We start from the raw sequence: 18,662 nt of genomic DNA, 5'->3' as shown, positions 1-18,662 counted from the left end.
AAAGGAGCCATGGGGGGCCCACAAGCCTGCTAGGCGCCCCCCAAGGCCGCGCCTAGGGGGCTTGTGACCTCCCCCGGGGTCCTTTGCCTTGGTTCTCAAGTCCCCTGCGTATCTTCTATTATGGAAAAAATCATTCCGCAGGTTTTATTCCGTTTGGACTCCGTTTAATATTCTCCTCTGAAAAAGGTCAAAAACACGAAAAAAACAGAAACTGACACTTGGCACTGAGTTAATAGGTTAGTCCCAAAAAAGATATAAAATAGCATATTCATGCATACAAAACATCCAAAGTTGACAAGATAATAGCATGGAACCATCAAAATTATAGATACGTTGGAGACGTATCAAGCATCCCCAAGCTTAACTCCTGCTCGTCCTCGAGTAGGGAAGTGATAAAGACTGAATTTTTGATGTGGAATGCTACCTAACATATTTGTCCTTTGTAACTTCTTTCTTGTGACATGAATGTTCAGATCCGTAAGATTCAAAGCAATAGTTTACTATTGACATGAAAACAATAATACTTCAAGCAAACTAGCAAGGCAATCATGAACTTTTGAAATAACAAGGCCAAAGAAAGTTATCCCTACAAAATCATATAGTCTGGCTATGCTCCATCATCCCCACACAACGAATTTAAATCATGCACAACCCCGGTATTGGCCAAGTAATTGTTTTCGCACTCTTACTTTCTCAAACTTTTACAACTCCCACGCAATACATGAGCTTGAGCCATGGATATAGCACTATAGGTGGAATAGAGTGTGGTGGAGGTTGTGAAGCAAAAAGGGGGAGATGGTCACATCGACTCGGTGTATCAACGCGCTATCGAGATGCCCATCAATAGATATCAATGTGAATGAGTAGGGATTACCATGCAATGGATGCACTTAGAGCTATAAGTGTGTGAAAGCTCAAAAGGAGAACTAGTGAGTGTGCACCCAACTTGCTTGCTCACGAAGACCTAGGGCAATTTTGAGGAAGCCCATCATTGGAATATACAAGCCATGTTATATAATGAAGATTCCCACTAGTATATGGAAGTGTCAAAACAAGAGACTCTCTATCATGAAGAACATGGTGCTATTTTGAAGCACAAGTGTGGAAAAAGGTAGTAGCATTGTCCCTTCTCTCTTTTTCTCTCTTTTTTATGTGTGGGCTCTTTGACCTCTTTTCATATTTTTTTTGGTGGGCATCTTTGGCCTCTTTTTTTCCTTTCATGGGACAATGCTCTAATAATGATGATCATCACACTTTTATTTACTCACAGCTCAATGCTTAGAACAATGATGACTCTATAGGAAATGCCTCCGGCAGTGTACCGGGATGTGCAATGATCTAGCTTAGCGTATGACGTGGAAACATCTCGCTAGCTATCTTACGATCATGCAATGGCAATATGAAAGTGACGACACAAGTCATGAGACGGAACGGTGGGAGTTGCATGACAATATATCTCGGAATGGCAATAAAAATGCCATAATAGGTAGGTATGGTGGCTGTTTTGAGGAAGGTATATGGTGGGTTTGTGCACCGGCAAAAGTTGCGCGACACTAGAGAGGCTAGCAATGGTGGAAGGTGAAAGTGCATCTATACCATGGACTCACATTAGTCATGAAGAACTCATATACTTATTGCGAAAGTTTTATTAGTAATCGAAACAAAGTGCTAAATGCATACTCCTAAGGGAAGGGTTGGTAGGTGTTAACCATCGCGCGATCCCGACCGCAACACAAAGGATGGCAATCAATAAATCAATTATGCTCCAACTTCCTAACATAGCAGTTCACCATACGTGCATGCTACGGGAATCACTAACATCAACACAAGTATTTCTAGATTCACAACACCCTACTAACATAACTCTAATATTACCAAATCCATGTCTCAAAACTAATTGTGAGGAATCAAACTTCTCTTATTAATCAATGCACTTGAATATGGAAGTTTTTATTATATCCTCTTTGGATGCCTATCATCTTTAGGACTACTTTCATAGCACAAGCCAATTACCAAGTTACTTAGAGAGAGCACTCTCAAAAAGATAAGTGAAGATCGAGAGTTTTTATTTCTCCAAAATATGACACTGCCATGCTCTAAAAAGATTTAAGTGAAGCACTAGAGCAAAGTTATCTAGCTCAAAATATATAAGTGAAGCACATGCGAGCTAAATTGCCTAACACAAAAGATATAAGTGAAGCTCAATGAGTATTCTAGAAAATTCACGATGAGTGCATGTATATCTCAAAAAGGTGTGCAGCAAGGATGATTGTGACACAACAAAAATAAAAGACTCCTATAATACACGACGCTCCAAGCAAAACACATATCATGTGGTCAATAAAAATATAGCTCCAAGTAACGTTATCGATGGATTGAAGGCGAAAGAGGGGATGCCTTCCCGGGGCATCCCCAAGTTTAGGCTTTTTGGTGTCCTTGAATTGGATTGGGATGCATTGGGCATCCCCGAGCTTGAGCTCTTTCCACTCTTTATCCCATTGTCCATGAGAACATCACCCAAAACTTGAAAACTTCACAACACAAAACTTAAACAGAAACTCGTGACATCATTAGCATAAGAAAACAAACTACCAACTCAATAGGTACTGTAGCAAACTTGATTTCTATTTATATTGGTGTTAGATTACTGTATTCTCACTTTTCAATGGCTGGTACCCCCCCCCCCCCCCGATACTATCCATAGTTTCATCAAAATAAGCAATCAACACAACAAAAACAGAATCTGTCAAAAAAAGACCAGTCTGTAGCAATCTGTATACTTCGTATACTTCTGGTATCTCAAAAATTCTGAAACATTATGAAAATTAGAGAAATTTGCATATCACCAGCAGCAAAAAGAATCAACTCAAAAGATCTTTCTAGATAGGAATTAAAAATAATTTCGTAAGCGCAAACTTTATGTCTTTTTCAGCAAGATCGAACAACCATCACCAAAACTAGTCATAAAGGTTTCACTTGGCTCAAACACAAAAAGAAACACAAAAAATCAATCATAACAGAATTATGATGGTGTGTACACAACAAAACAGAAAGCAAAAAGCAAAGATAAATTCATTGGGTTTCCTCCCAACAAGCTCTATTGTTTAAGGCCCTTAGCTAGGCACAAGGCGACAGAATCAAGTATCGTCGTCTTTGGTGCTCAAACCATAAGTAGCCCTCATCATGGATTCATAAGGCAATCTTATTTTATTTCTAGGAAAGTGTTCCATGCCCTTCTTTAATGGAAATTGAAATCTAATATTCCCTTCCTTCATATCGATGATAGCACCAATAGTCCTAAGGAAAGGTCTACCAAGAATGATGGGACATGTCGGATTGCAATCAATAGCAAGCACAATAAAATCTATGGCTACATAGTTCTTATTTGCAATAATAAGAACATCATTGATCCTTCCCATAGGTTTCTTAAGAGTAGAATCCGCAAGATGCAAATTAAGAGAGGACTCATCAATCTCGTTGAAGCCTAGAACATCACATAAAGATTTTGGAATAGCGGAAACACTAGCACCCAAAACACACAAAGCATTGCATTCATAGTTTTTAATCTTGATTTTTATAGTAGGCTCCCACTCATCATGAAGTTTTCTAGGAATAGAAACTTCCAACTCAAGTTTCTCTTCAAGAGATTTCATCATAGCATCAACGATATGATCGGTAAAGACCTTATTTTGGCTATAAGCGTGTGGAGAGTTTAGCATGGATTGCATCAAGGAAATACATTCAATCAAAGAGCAACTATCATAATTGAATTCCTTGAAATCCAAAGTAGTAATTTCATTACTACTCAAAGTTTTGATATCCTCTACTCCACTTTCAGTGCTTTTAGCATCAAGATAGATAGACTCCGAATCATTGGGGCGTTTCTCAACCAAAGTGGATTCATATCCAGCCCCATCATCATTAGGTTTGACATTAGAAAACAAGGATTCAATAGGAGCACACCAAGCACTTTAAGATCTTCGTGATTCTCATCACGAGAACACGCCTTTTTAAGCCATTCATGTCTAGCACGAATTTGGGCGGTTCCTTCTTTGCTCTCATTCATGGAAACATGCATAGCTTTTAAAGTTTCATCCATATTAATCTTGGGAGGAGCACATCTCAATTTCAAAGCATCAATATCAAGAGACATTCTATCAACGGTCCTAGCCAAGCCATCAATTTTGAGCAGTTTTTCTTCTATGGACGCATTGAAAATCTTTTGCGAGTTGATAAACTCTTTAATATTACTCTCAAGATCAGAGGGTAATTTATTGTAATTTCCATGAGCATTGTTGTAGGAGTTGCCAAAGTTATTAGAGGGAATACTAGGAAAAGGCCTAGTATTAAATTTACCTCTATAAGCATTTTTGTTGCCAAAATTATTCCTACCAACAAAATTAACATCCAAGCTCTTATTGCTATTCTCAATCAAGGAGGACAAGGGCATATCATTTGGATCTAGAGGAGCACCTTTACTAGCAAAAAATTTCATTAACTCATCCATCTTAGCACTCAAAGAGTTAATTTCTTCTATAGCATGCACTTTTTTACTAGTAGGTGACCTTTCAGTGTGCCATTGAGAATAGTTTGTCATGATATTATCTAGGTGTTTTGTGGCTTCTCCTAATGTGATTTCCATGAAGGTTCCACCGGAGGCGGAATCCAAGATATTTCTAGAAGCAAAATTCAAACCAGGATAGAAGATTTTTATAATCATCCAAAGACTCAAGCCATGAGCGGGACAATTTCTAATCATCAATTTCATTCTCTCCCAAGATTGTGCAACATGTTCATGATCTAGTTTCTTAAAATTCATGATATCATTACAGAGAGAGATAATCTTAGCTGGTGGAAAATACTTGGATATATAAGCATCTTTACACTTGTTCCAAGAATCAATACTATTTTTGGGTAAAGATGAAAACCAAGTTTTTGCTCGATCTCGTAATGAGAACGGAAATAGCTTCAATTTAATTACATCATTATCCACATCTTTCTTCTTTTGCATATCGCATAACTCAATGAAGGTATTAAGATGGGATGCGGCATCTTCACTAGGAAGATCGGAAAATTGCTCTTTCATAACAAGATTCAGCAAAGCAGCATTGATTTCATATGATTCCGCACTAGTGGCGGGAGCAATCGGAGTACTAATAAAATCATTATTATTAGTATTCGAGAAGTCACACAATTTGGTGTTTTCAGTCATGGTGACTTCAGCAAGTAGACAAGCACACAAGCGAACAGAACGCAAGCGAAAGAAAAGGGCGAACGAAAAAGGCAAATATTTTTCTCAATTTTTGTTTTTAGAAGTGGGGGAGGAGAAAACGAGAGGCAAAAAGCAAAAAATAAATAAATGCAAGAGATGAGTTTGCGACAGTTACTTGGATAAGTTTCACTTAGAATAGTCCGACAACGACGCCAGAAATTGACACGTTGAAGGGAGACTATTCTTGACTTGATACTCCCCGGCAACGGCGCCAGAAATTCTTCTTGCTACCTCTTGAGCTTGCGTTGGTTTTCCCCTTGAAGAGGAAAGGGTGATGCAGCACAGTAGCAGTAAGTATTTCCCTCAGTTTGAGAACCAAAGTATCAATCTAGTAGGAGTATCAAGACAAGTCTCCAAAGTACCTGCGCAAAAACAAACAAACTTGCACCCAACGCTATAAAGGGGTTGAAAATCCCTTCACAATTAATTGCAAGGTGAGATATGAAGGTGGAAAGTGCAACAAAGTAAAAGTGTAGAGATGAAAATATGATGTGAAGTAGACCCGGGGGCCATAGTGTTCACTAGAGGCTTCTCTCATGAAAGCAAGTATTACGGTGGGTGAACGAATTACTATCGAGCAATTGATAGAACCGCGCAAAGTCATGATGATATCTAAGGCAATGATCATACATATAGGCATCACGTCCGAGACAAGTAGACCGATACTTTCTGCATCTACTACTATTACTCCACACATCGACCGCTATCCAGCATGCATCTAGTGTATTAAGTTCATAACAAACGGAGTAACGCCTTAAGCAAGATGACATGATGTAGAGGGATAAATTCATGCAATAGATATAAACACCATCTTTGTACCCTTGTTTTCAACAACACGATGCGTACCTCGCTACCCCTTCTGTCACTTGGTGAGGACACCGCACGGTATGAACCCAAAACCAAGCACTTCTGCCATTGCAAGAATTATAGATCAAGTTGGCCAAATGAAACCCACAACTCGAAGAGAATTACAAGGATACGAAATCATGCATATAAGAGATCAGAGGAGACTCAAATAATATTCATAGATAATCCGATCATAAATCCACAATTCATCGGATCTCGACAAACACACCGGAAAAGAAGATTACATCGGATAGATCTCCATGAAGATCATGGAGAACTTTGTATTGAAGATTCAAGAGAGAGAAGAAGCCATCTAGCTACTAGCTATGGACCCGAAGGTTTGAGGTGAACTACTCACACATCATCTGAGAGGCAATGATGTTGATGAAGAAACCCTCCGTATCCGAATCCCCTCCTCCGGCAGGGCACCAGAACGGTCCCCAGATGGGATTTTGCGGAGACAGAAGCTTGCGGCGGTGGAAAAGTATTTTCGTGGCTATCTCTGGCAGTTTCAGATTTTTGGAGAATTTATAGGCGGAAGAAGTAGGGCAAAGGAGCCATGGGGGGCCCACAAGCCTGCTAGGCGCCCCCCAGGCCGCGCCTAGGGGGCTTGTGACCTCCCCCGGGGTCCTTTGCCTTGGTTCTCAAGTCCCGTGCGTATCTTCTGTTATGGAAAAAATCATTCCGCATGTTTTATTCCGTTTGGACTCCGTTTAATATTCTCCTCTGAAAAAGGTCAAAAACACGGAAAAAACAGAAACTGGCACTTGACACTGAGTTAATAGGTTTGTCCCAAAAAAGATATAAAATAGCATATTCATGCATACAAAACATCCAAAATTGACAAGATAATAGCATGGAACCATAAAAAATTATAGATACGTTGGAGACGTATCACAGACCAATACCAATGTCTAATTCCAAGGCCCAATATCAACAACCAAACGAGGTGTAATGTTTTCCCTCTGGAATGTCATTTGGTTCAAGAGCATTGTTCAACGCATGGCTAGAGCAATAGTGGGAGATAGATGGACAATTCTGTTCTCGGATAATCGGTGTTTGGGTAGCCTATGGATCTATGAGGTGGCCCCGTTGATATATGCAAGGTTACCAAAATGAGTAAGGATGTCGAGATTGGTCGCCAAGGGACATCTAAATTCAGCATGGGCTAGAGACATTGGGTCAGATCTGTCGGCAATCGAGCTGGGCAGTTCTTTGAGTTTTGGACGTGGGTGGAAGCAACGGAAATACGTGAAGGGGTATATGGTATGATCTCCTGGTCTTGGGAGAAGAATGGGATCTTCTCAGCAAGATTTGCGTATGCAGCCAAGTTTGCAGGAGTGTCACCTACAACTTCGTTTTCATGGAAGTCTAAAGTCCACTACGATGCCGCTTCTTTTCTTGGTTGGCCATCAAGAATCGATGTTGGACATCTGATAGGCTCACGAGACGTGGGCTACCTCACTAAGAGTCATGCCCGTTTTGCGACCGACACAAGGAGACCACGAATCACCTATTGATCAATTGTGTTTTAGCGAGGGAGGTGTGGCCCATCATTGCTCGCGAGTGGTAGACTGGATTTTGAGACAAGAGTCAACAAGACCTTGTCTTATTGGAGCGTCAGGCAGGAGCTGCAGGGTGACAAGAGGAAGTCCACACGGGCATTATGCCTTCTCGGCATGTGGGAAATCTGGAAATACCGGAATGATATCCTCTTCAACAGATCGTCTCCGTCCTTAGCCCAAGTCATACAAAAGATTGACAACGAGGGCAGGATGTGGGAAGAGGGCGGGGTCGATCCAGGGCTCTCTTGAAGGATTGGTGGTAGAGGCCTCGACGCGGGTAGTGCAAGAGTAATCGGGTATAAAACTTTGGGTGGAGACGGTTTCGTCTAGCCATTTGTGAAGTTTTAAAATTGTAAGACACATAGGGAGTCTCCCCCTCTTCTTCTGTAATGAATGACACGCACTCTCCCACATACTCGAGAAAAACAAAAGACTCTGATCCTACATAGGAATGGGAATCAACTCCTACGAACGAGAGGGCCCAAAAATATTTTTTCCTACAAAATTCCTATCCTTCAATATTCCTAAAAAAATCTTATGAACCAAAGGAGACCTAAAGGGCTCTGAAGAATACATTTTGTGAAAATTCTATCCTATAGAATTCCTACAAAAAATATCCTACAAACCAAAAGGGCCTTACTATGTTTCAAAGAGTACGACGCAGAGTTTTTGAGCCTCAACTCAAATGAGCTTGGTGAACAATAAAATCGTAAATAAATTCAAAATAATCTGGTTTATTTTATATAAACATTGTCAAAAAAACTAAGTGCTGGTAAAAATTCGTCATAAAATCACATTCCCACAAGGTGTGGCAAAAAAAAAATTGATACTTTAAAAATCCTACTTTCAAAAGCATTTTTGAGCACTGTTTTTTTTCCTACGCCCTATAGGAATGTGATTTCATGTTGAATTTTTGCAAGCACTTAAAACTTTTGTCAATGTTTATTAAAAATCAGATTTTTAAAAATTATTTTATTTATTTTCCAATTTTACTGTTTACCCTAGCTTATTTGAGCTCTGCAGTAGAACACTTTCCGCATTGCAACAGTTTTTTGCTCGTGCCCGTGCTCGTACTTCAAAGAAATGAATGGATTGTTTGCAACATGAGATTGAGCGATTGCGTTGCGCGCTCTCGTGCGAACACCCCTCCTCTTTGTGAATGCACAATATACGGGTGACCGATAAAACAAAAAAGCGAAAGCTAAAGCGACAAAAAAGCAAAAGCCTCAAGGGGAATAACCGAAGAAGGCACCGTGAAGAAAAGGAAAAGGCGGGAAGCCAGGCGCCGGTCTGTCTCCCTAGGTCGCCTTCTTCTAGCAGAGCATGGCGCAGCAGCAGCCGCCCCCTGACGCGCCGCCACTTGGTTTCTTCGAGCGGATATCCACCTGTGACGTGTCTTTAAGGAAGCGGCAGCTGCGCGACAGCGCCGCCATGGCCTCCTCCGACCCTGCGCTGCCGCCTCCGCTTCTTTTGCTGCCACCACCGGCGCCGGAGCAGGCGCTCGCTCCACCGCCGGCCAGAGCCAACCCGAGGCCCACGGTGTTGGACGGCGTCCTGAGTCTGTTCAGGTCCGGGGAGTCGCTCATTCGCGGAGCCTTCCGGTGCAACTCCCGACGCGGGTCTCCTTCAGGGCCGCCGCCGTCTCAGCAGCAACAGCAGCAGCAGCCGCCGCCGCACCACCGCAACCATCCTGTATACTATAACTTTTATAACGCCGTACACCAACAGGAGTACAGGACCAAGCATCTTGTAGTCTCACACTCTCACTGGCGTTGGCGTTGGCTTTGGCTGCAGGGTGAAATCATGAAGCGGCTGCAGCGCGAGACGTTCCCTGATGTGATGAGGCTCATGGACAAGCACGAGCAGATCGACCGCATCCTTTCCATGTACAGGAGCGGCAAGGGGTTCCACTTCCCGGAGCTCCCCGTCAGGGTGAAGGTCGCGCTTGACGCGGTCGGGGCGCTGCTCCTCGTCGACGACGAGGAGTTCGACCACGCCAGAGAGATCCTCGGCGAGGCGGGGAACAGGACGGGCCTCAACTCGAGGTTCGTCCTCGAGTCCAAGACCAGGGGCAACGACACCATTGCAGCAGAGTTGTGCACCAGGCTCGGGATAGGGGCGACCCTCGGGGAAGAAGACACCGAGAGGAGGCCTCTGGAGCTGACCAGGTTGCAGTACTGCGCCCACGTCAACCACTGGCTGTCCATGATACTGGTTCCGTTCGGAGCTCAATGCAACGGCTTCCTGCACGGCACGAGCTTGATCCAGGTGGGTAACGAACGCCTCCCCTGTCCGGCCTCAGGCTAGAGACCATTTTTCACTGGCGCGTGTCGGTGAGTTAATCCGGTTGAGGTTTTCTTGTCAGAATCTCCGGAGCCAGGCCTCTCTCGACGGCCCGCCTTCGTTCTCGGAACAACACAACTGCGCCGCTGGTTTGAGCATGAGGGGATCCAACTTCACCGTGTCGCTCGCCGAGCTTGTCTTCGGTTCAGGAGCACAGGGCGGTGATCATGGGGTGGCTAACCGCATGACAACGTTTGGGCAGGTGCGCTACGAACCGGCCCAAGATGTCAAGCTCAGCTTGTCGGGGCTGTGGCAGATCCGCCCGTTGTTGTCCCGGTTCAACAACCTCGGGACGCTTGCCATTCCCTTTGGCAGCCTAAAACCACAAAGGAGCACTCCTCCTTCGCTTCTTGCTCCCACGGCGAGGAACGACCCTGCGGCACTTTCAACCGCTGCTGCAATGGTGGAGTGTGAGCTGTTTGAAGCCATGAGAGCACAAGGCTGGGTTGAGATGGAAGGGTGGTCCGGCCGTGGGGCGGTGCGGTGGGGCTGCTGCCTATCCGACACCCCTGAGCATGAGCTGGGATGGGGGGTGAGGATGGGCGGCACGGCAGAGGGGGATATGCACCGCCCGCACCTGGAAGGTTTCCTCAGCTTCAACCTTGGCAGGGGCGGCAAGCTGCAGCCCAGCCTGGTGTATGTCATGGAGGGGGAGAAGCGGACTCCAGCCTTGGTGCTGCGGTCGTCGTGGTTCATGTGATTATCACCTGCAGCTTCTGCACCATGGCTTCTTCCCTGCAACCGCACCGCAGCTACATTTGTTTGATCGCTTGTTTGACTGCTGAGCAGCCAATGGACATGCTATGCTGACTAGAAATCTTGCTACTTCCTGCTACAGAAATGCTTCAGCCATGAAATTGCTCCCACGGAATTGCATAGCACAATGGAATTAGGAAGCTTAATGCCATGGGCCACCAAAAAAAAATCAGAATAGAAACATGCTAGCACCTGCTTTATCTTCTACTCCCTCCGTTCCTAAATACTACTCCCTCGTCTCAAAATTCTTGTCTTAGGTTTATATAAAAATTGATGTATCTAAATACTAATACATGACTAGACACATTCATATCTAGACAAATCGAAGACAAACAATTTGGGACAAACGGAGTATAAGTCTTTTTAAAGATTTCACTACGAAACTACATACGGAGCAAAATGAGTGAATCTATACTTTAAAATATATCTATATATATCCGTATGTAGTCTCCTAGTGAAACCTCTAAAAAGACTTATATTTAAAAACGGAGGAAGTATATATGTATATCTGCATCCCTTGCAAGTTGAGCAGGAATGTCCTTCGCAGGCAACAGACATACATTACCATCAAAATTTTATACATGCCTACAATACAATACGAATTAGATGGAATAGTACCAAGTTTCAAATAACCAAAACTATACTAGTGTTAAGTTAGACGCTATACAAGCACAAGTATATACTGCATTTGCCCTGTTACAATGCTTTGCTCAAAAACCACAAACATTTCTCAACAGATGGGGAGACATTCACACAAAAACATGCAGCATACTCCCTCCATACCTAAATAATTGTAGTTGGGGAGAACTAGTAGTAGTTAGGGAGAACTAGACTAGTTCTCCCCAACTACAATTATTTAGGTACATAGGGAGTACATTACAAGCTTAATTTGTACCCTAGTCTGCAGTTTTCTCCAACTTTTCTATAAACTCAAGGTTATCATTTCTGCTCAGACCAAACAACTGTGTCCTACTCTACAGAATTAACTGTGTACAACACAAAGGTTTCGAATTTGTAGAAAAGAGGCAGAAGGTAAGGCCAAACATAGCAATACCGACAATAAAATGTAACCAAACAGGTTATCCAAGATATGATCCACCAACAACTTAACTGCAAACAATGTGCAATTGGCGAATAGAATAACTTAACTGAACAAAGGTTGCAATTAAGGTTGTGCCAATTCAACCATTTCGAAACCATCCATCCACCGCATCCACAATTCACACCAAAACTTTGCTGTATACGATGATTAACTAACCCATACGGTGCTTCTCGGGTTTCTGTTTTCACCAACTCATCCATCTATCTATCTATCAGACTACTTGGAACAGAACTGAAGGTAAGGACTTGTACTTGAAACCAAGAATAGCAGCATAAACAAAAGCAAGATCAACTGTCATATTTTAGTCCTCGAAGGCCCATGCATTCTCCTTCCTGACTTCAGCCTCCTGCTCTGGTGTGTAGTCGTTCTCAATCTCAAAGATTTCACGGATCTCCTCTGGCTTTCTCCCCCTCATCTTGTCAGCCACAGCCGAGGTGCCCAGGTCCAGCAGATCCTCAATGTTCAGGTAGTTTGCGGCCTGCACAAACCCCAATAAAACAAATTTGTCCCCAATTTATAATGTATCTTACATAGACAAACCACGCTAGTTATTTTGCCACCGTTACAATTAACCATCACACAAAAAGAAATTAAATCACTGCACTGTGCACATTAGATCTAACAAATCACTGACACATAGACTTTCCTATTATCAATATGCTACATCTGATCCCACTCTGTTATATATATCATTCCCTTCCATTAGTACATACAGTAGTAAATTCCCAATTTTCCAATACAATTTAATTGGTTTGTCAAATTCAGTAAATTCTTTGGACAATTATTGATGGTCCTTCCAACATTTCACATCTATAATTTGCATCATTATGTTGCCTGTAGTTCTGATTCTCACACCAGAATGTAGCCACCTTAATTATCTGCTCTACTAGTGATCTTTGTAGTAGGGCTGCTATCCTGGCAGCTAGCTTACATCGTTGCCTCCTAGGCTAAGCTCAAGCCTGCTGTAACATTTGTAACTTGTACCACCCCTCCTTCATTAATGGAATTCAGTGCCAGCTGCTTTTTCGAAGAAAATAATATTGTACATGGGTCATAGATTATTAATCCATTGCACTCGTCCGGCTGTCTCCGTCGAGTGTCCTTGTATACGCCATTTTGTATGAGCACATGTAGGTGTCATGCTATAATGACCTCTCTACTAATGAAATACATTCTCTATTCCTAAATATAAGACGTGTTGGCAGTTCAAATTGAAATGTTAAACGTCTTATATTTAGAAAAAAAAGAGGTAGTAATACAGAAGTCTTTTGCATATCCGTGAAAAGAAAAATCACTCGTTTGCCAAATTATCATGGCTACTGGCCATTTTTCTGTTCAACTATTTTATCTATGTAGTCCTGTTTGGAGTCTGCAACCGTTATCAAAATGTAGTGTATGAGCTATTCCACATTGTGCGCACAGTTACTTGGATAGCTTCTGCTCCCTCCGCACCACAATACTTGTTGTTGAAGAGCCCCAACAACAAGTATTTAGTAATAGAGGGAGTAATGAGCTACCGGCCGAACTTTCGTTTTATTTGCACATATACCATCGTTGCTATTCACAACACATACTGCACATACCGGTTCATCTCGTTTTCTTTACTTGGGATAGAATACAGAGCGAAGAATGTAAACAATCTGTTTGGTCGGTTTACCAGGATGATCTCGAAGAGGGTGGAGTTGTCGAGGGAGATGAAATCGCTGTCCCAGTCCTTGAGACCGTGGGGGTCCGGGTCGACGTAGGTGACGGGCTTGATGGAGGAGACGGTAGGGGTGAGCTCGACTGGGAAGGGCGGGAAGGGGTACCGGTCGCGCTCAGAGGCCTCGGGGTCGTAGTAGGGCCCGTGCTTCTCGCAGTACTCAACGACCATCTCGAGGATGTCGGAGTGGATGTTGGCGGTCGGGATGCGGCCGTCGGCGCAGCCGTCCTCCATCATGTGGCGGAGCATCTGCGACATCCGCGCCGCGGGCTCCGAGATGCGCACCTCCACGCCATCCTCCGCCACCAGAACCAGGGCGGGCTTCTCCTCCTGCTGCTTCTGTGCCCCCGGCTCCGTCTCCTTCACCTCCTCCGAAGAAGACGAGGGCTCCGCCTCCGCCCCATCCGGCACCGATGCGGCAGCAGACACGTCATCGGGCTGGAAGAGAGGACGCTTGCCCTTGCTGTCGGCGGTGGAATCCATGGTTGGGGGCTTTGGGGGATTTGGGGGTTTCTAGGGAAAGGAAAGAAGTTCAACCAGGGGTCTTTTAACCTGAACCGAACCAGGTGTCCGACTCGAACCGATGCGTGGGGTTTGGTCCATGCCGCAATTCTTTTGGACTCCGCCAACTCCATCGCGCGCCACCCCAATCGGACGTCCGTTTTGTCCGGATTCTATCCATTTAGGTAGGACGACGGGATCGTATTCGGGCCTGTTCTCGAATGCGGTGGTCTTGCATCCAGCGCGTGGCCGCATCCTTTGACCCCATCTTGTTAGTCTCCAAAAGAACAACTTTTCAACCAGCGGTCTAGTTCACGCCGGCAACACAGGTGTGACGTTGAGGTCGATGCAAGCCGAGGGGCGTGGGATGGAAGGCGCGATCACGCTCACGTCCGGCGACCCCGAGAAACGGGTGTGGGCATCGTGCCTTGGCGGGGGGAAGCCGGACGACATAGGCGTGGTCCGCGACGTCGGCGACTGGCAGTGCGGAGACCGGACGACCGACGAGCCTATGCTCGCCGGGCCGACGGCCGCTGTAGAGAAACCGGCCGGACTACAAATGCCAAGCATGAGGAGGGTGTGCGCTTTGTTGACGATGGCCTCCTTCTCCTCGACCTCGGCCTTGCGCCGCGCGGCCTCCATCGCATCGCGCTGGGCAGCGAACTTGCGCGCGGCGGCGTTGTCCTTCACGACCGCCCTCCGGTTCCTCTTCTTCGCCGATTCTGCGTTCAACTTGGCGATCTCCTCCGACGTGCACTTCGCCCGCGACTTCCTTGGCGCCTTGGCCTTCTTCTTCTTGGCCATTTCGGGCGGGTCGGCGGTTGGGCCGCCGGAATTCGGCTGGGCATCGGCCATGGACGGGGGAGAGAGGGGGGCGGCGGGACATGGGAGGGTTTGGGGGGGGGGGGTGGCGCCAAAGGGGGCGGGGGGTCCGTTGTACCACCGACAGGCGGGCCAGGGACGGACAAGCGCGCGCGTCCCTCCCGTTCGCAGCGTCCATGTAGGCTCGCCTACTACTGTGAAGCTCCAAGAGCTATCCTAGCAGCAGGAGCGACCGGGTGTTGCTCCATGACAACATGCGAGCGCCGCAAAAAAAAGCTTTAAAGGCAGCACATACGATGCCTCGGACAACTTCGATGCAGCTTTGACGACGCTCCATTGCAATTCCGTCGACGGCGAGCGACGCTTCAATGCAGGTCCGCGTGCAGCACAACATCATCGGCAGCGAGTAGCGCTTCATTGCAACTCCGTCGGCGGCGAGCGGCCCTTCAGTGCAGCTCCCCGTGCTGCACTACATCACCGGCGGCGAGTGGCGCTAGATTGCAACTCCGTGGGAGGCGAATGACGCTTCAGTGTAGCTCTATGTGCCGCACTGCATCACTGGTGGCAAGCGCCGCACAACTGCACTCCTAACCTCCATGCTGCGTTGCAACACTGACGGCAAGCAACAGTCACACTGTCGAGTCGTCGGGTCGTAGCACCGACGAGCGCCGGCTCATAACACCAGCGCCGATGAGCGTCGCATTGCAAGGTCGGCCGTCCCATCCAGTCGTCGGGTCGTAGCACTGGCAGCATCCGATTGCAGCCCTGGCCGTCGTCAACAAAAATCATTATGTCATGGAGCTGACATGTGGATCTTGAGCAATAGCTACAGGTGGAGCTTGGAAAGCTGGACATGACAAACTGGAGGAGGCCATAACGAAGGGGATCGAGTTCGTTGGTTTTGACTGATTCTCGATCCAGCTGAGAAGATAAGGCCGCGCAGGTGGTGGGCTGGTCCTTACCCGGACGCGTGGCGTTCGTAGCATGCGGCTTAAAGGAGAGAAAGATCATATGTCGAAAATAAACATTCTCCTTATATTGTTTTACAATAATCTTGGTGAACTGTAATATTTAGAGTAAATAAAATCGAAGGGGATATTACAACATACATTCATCGCTATAAATACTCGTACGCATAGTCTATTGTTATGAGCATCTTTTAAATAGTTGCTTACCACAATATTTTGAAATTGATGAAAGCATCACAAATGCCTCGTAGTCAACGGAAACTCCCCCTTTTACTAAACGGACATAGAAGAAAAGACTGTAATGGATTCAAAAAAATGTATAAACTAATATCAAGTCTAATACTTGAATCCTGATGGCTAGTTCCACAATAAGAAACCAAATCATCCGAGCTAATCTCTGTCCACGGATAACGGGGATTTAGGAAAATAACCTTTCCTCTGTCTTGCTTAGCACAGTATAAGAGCATGTGCAATCGGCAAACACTTCTCCAAATATTCAAGCGAAGACTTGTGCACAAAATCGAGATCCAACCGGATTTCTCAAGGTGAGACTAAGCGTTTATGTTATTTGTCAACTGTCAAACCTAACTCATATATGAGCCGAAATTGGGGAAGCCAGACGAGTATGTCACGTTTGACCCGACAGATCGGACCTACTCCAAATATGCTTCAAATTGACAAAGTTCATCTAATTGTCCATCCTGCTCTCATGTCCGTCCTTCATTTCCCACATATGAGTCGTTACCCTCATTCACCCTTGCTCACTGTCTGTGATATCATCGTCGAGTATCGTGTCAACCACCATTGTCACTTGCAAGACAAAGAACATTGCCTAGAGGGAGCAGCGTGTTCTGGAAGTCGGGAGAAGTAGGTAGTCGACATGGACTTGGGCACGTCTAGCCTGGCGACTGCCTCCGAGCCACCCACCCTGCTCACAAGAGGGAACAAACCTTTGGTCGTGCATGTCATCGTTTCGGCATACAAAGGGGCCATGCCTAACGGTTACGTGCAAGAGGATGAAGGATATGGTGTGTGATTTGCCGCAACTCCAAAGGTAGTGAACAACCTCGAGAAACCCTGGCGTCGGGCATGCCACGATGATGTTCGATGAAATAGCCTACCAAGACATGTTGCATTCTTGCCCCATGTTGGTGTCCCGATTGAAGGGCCCCTCGTCATGACGTTTCCCACCTCGATGGGCCGGGATGAGGACCCCTAAGTCGTTCCACCCTAGGCCATGCTCTATGAACAATGTTGAAGAAGTCTTGACGTACAAGACAAGAACTCCATGTTTAATTAGGAATTGCCTTCATTGACATAGTTAACTAGGACGATTATAATCTTGGGCCACCGGTATTTTATATAAGCGGAGGCTGGGTGTCACGCACAAGATGCGAACCTACCCATATTTTGGCACGAGAGTCTCAACAGGGATAGAAACGTATCTCGTCATTTCGCAAGAATGGATATCATTACAAGTACATGTATGATAACCCACAAGTATAGGGGATCAATTGTAGTCTTTCTCGATAAGTAAGAGTGTCGAACCCAACGTGGAGCTAAAGGTAGGACAAATATTCCCTCAAGTTCTATCGACCACCGATACAACTCTACGCATACTTTACGTTCGCTTTACCTAGAACAAGTATGAAACTAGAAGTACTTTGTAGGAGTGATAGGATAGGCTTGCAAGAAAAGAAAGAACACGTAAATAAAACTAGGGGCTGGTTAGATGAAGAAACAATTACGTTAGTCTAACGAGTGTGGAAAAGTGGTGGTAGGAGTTGCGGAATTGTCCCTAAGCAATTGACTACGTTACTAGACCGATAGCAAGTTTTATGTGGGAGAGGCCACTGCTAGCATGTCATCCCTTACTTGGAATTCTATGCACTTATTATTGGAACTATTAGCAAGCATCCGCAACTACTAACGTTCATTAAGGTAAAATCCAACCATAGCAATAAGATATATTGGTCCCCCTTCAATCCCATATGCATAAATTTCTATGCTAGGTTGAAGCTTCTATCACCCTTGCCCTCCAATACATAGTCCTATCAACATACTAGTAACCCTATGGTGTGATCCACGCGCACGCTCGTATGATGGGCACCAAAGGACAACAACATAACCACAAGCAAATTAACCCAATCATAGCAATTCATCAATCACCGATAGGACAACAAAAATCTACTCACACATCATAGGATGGCAGCACATCATTGGATAATAATATGAAGCATAAAGCACCATGTCCAAGTAGAGGGTACAGCGGGTTGCGGGAGAGTGGACCGCTGAATATAGATGAGGGAAGGTGATGGAGGTGTTGGTGAAGATGACAGAGGTGTTGGTGTAGATCACCGTCACACGATGATGTCTCGAGCGGCGTTCCGGCGCCGTCGGGAGAGAGAGGGAGAGAGCCCCCTTCTTCTTCTTCTTCCTTGACCTCATCCCTAGATGGGAGAAGGGTTTACCCTCTGGTCCATGGTCTCCATGGCGGCGGAGGGGCGAGAGCCCCTCCAAGATTGGATCTCTCTCTATGTCCTTCTGTTTCTGCGCTCCCAGATTCTGGCTTTCACCGTTTCTTAAATTCCTGGAGATCCGTAACTCCGATTGGGCTGAAATTTTAACACAATTTTCTTCCGGATATTATATTTCTTGCGGCGAAAGAAGGGCCCAACCGCCTTAGGGATTGGTCACAAGCCTGCCAGGCACGACCCCACCCCCAGGCCGCGGCTAGGGGGCTTGTGACCCCCTTAGGCATCGTTTCGCGTTGATTCTTCTTCCC

The 18,662-nt window shown here is 45.4% G+C and overlaps 2 protein-coding genes across 3 annotated transcripts; one reads left to right on the top strand and one right to left on the bottom strand.

Moving 5' to 3' along the window:
• The first annotated feature begins 8,756 nt into the window (after window positions 1–8,756).
• On the top strand, window positions 8,757–10,883 carry LOC123409062. 2 transcript variants are annotated; one of them, XM_045102059.1, is made up of 3 exons: window positions 8,757–9,375; window positions 9,478–9,951; window positions 10,049–10,883. In XM_045102059.1, the coding sequence occupies exons 1-3, from the start codon at window positions 9,007–9,009 to the stop codon at window positions 10,724–10,726; spliced, it is 1,521 nt and encodes a 506-aa protein (XP_044957994.1). In that variant the 5' UTR covers window positions 8,757–9,006; the 3' UTR covers window positions 10,727–10,883. The 2 variants fall into 2 exon arrangements, with proteins under 2 accessions (XP_044957994.1, XP_044957988.1); XM_045102053.1 differs by having other exon boundaries at window positions 8,757–9,951.
• Window positions 10,884–11,815: 932 nt separating this feature from the next.
• Window positions 11,816–14,114, bottom strand: LOC123409052 (SKP1-like protein 11). Its single transcript, XM_045102046.1, has 2 exons — window positions 13,542–14,114; window positions 11,816–12,362 (listed from the first exon to the last, which is right to left on the bottom strand). The coding sequence occupies exons 1-2, from the start codon at window positions 14,067–14,069 to the stop codon at window positions 12,186–12,188; spliced, it is 705 nt and encodes a 234-aa protein (XP_044957981.1). The 5' UTR covers window positions 14,070–14,114; the 3' UTR covers window positions 11,816–12,185.
• Between the last annotated feature and the right edge of the window lie 4,548 nt (window positions 14,115–18,662).

Source organism: Hordeum vulgare, chromosome 1H (genome assembly GCF_904849725.1).
Source record: "Hordeum vulgare subsp. vulgare chromosome 1H, MorexV3_pseudomolecules_assembly, whole genome shotgun sequence".
Classification (NCBI taxonomy): Eukaryota; Viridiplantae; Streptophyta; class Magnoliopsida; order Poales; family Poaceae; genus Hordeum; species Hordeum vulgare.
Note: the sequence above shows the minus strand (reverse complement) of the source record. Positions and strands in the feature narration are given on the sequence as shown.

What these genes read in the sequence shown, in the direction of transcription:
- LOC123409062 (XM_045102053.1), top strand. Translation starts at nt 9,007, where the DNA reads ATGGCGCAGCAGCAGCCGCCCCCTGACGCGCCGCCACTTGGTTTCTTC. An exon ending in ACGGCACGAGCTTGATCCAG is followed by an intron (nt 9,952 to 10,048) that starts GTGGGTAACGAA and finishes TTTTCTTGTCAG; the next exon opens with AATCTCCGGAGCCAGGCCTC.
- LOC123409052 (XM_045102046.1), bottom strand. Translation starts at nt 14,069, where the DNA reads ATGGATTCCACCGCCGACAGCAAGGGCAAGCGTCCTCTCTTCCAGCCC. An exon ending in CCCTCTTCGAGATCATCCTG is followed by an intron (nt 12,363 to 13,541) that starts GTAAACCGACCA and finishes GGGTTTGTGCAG; the next exon opens with GCCGCAAACTACCTGAACAT.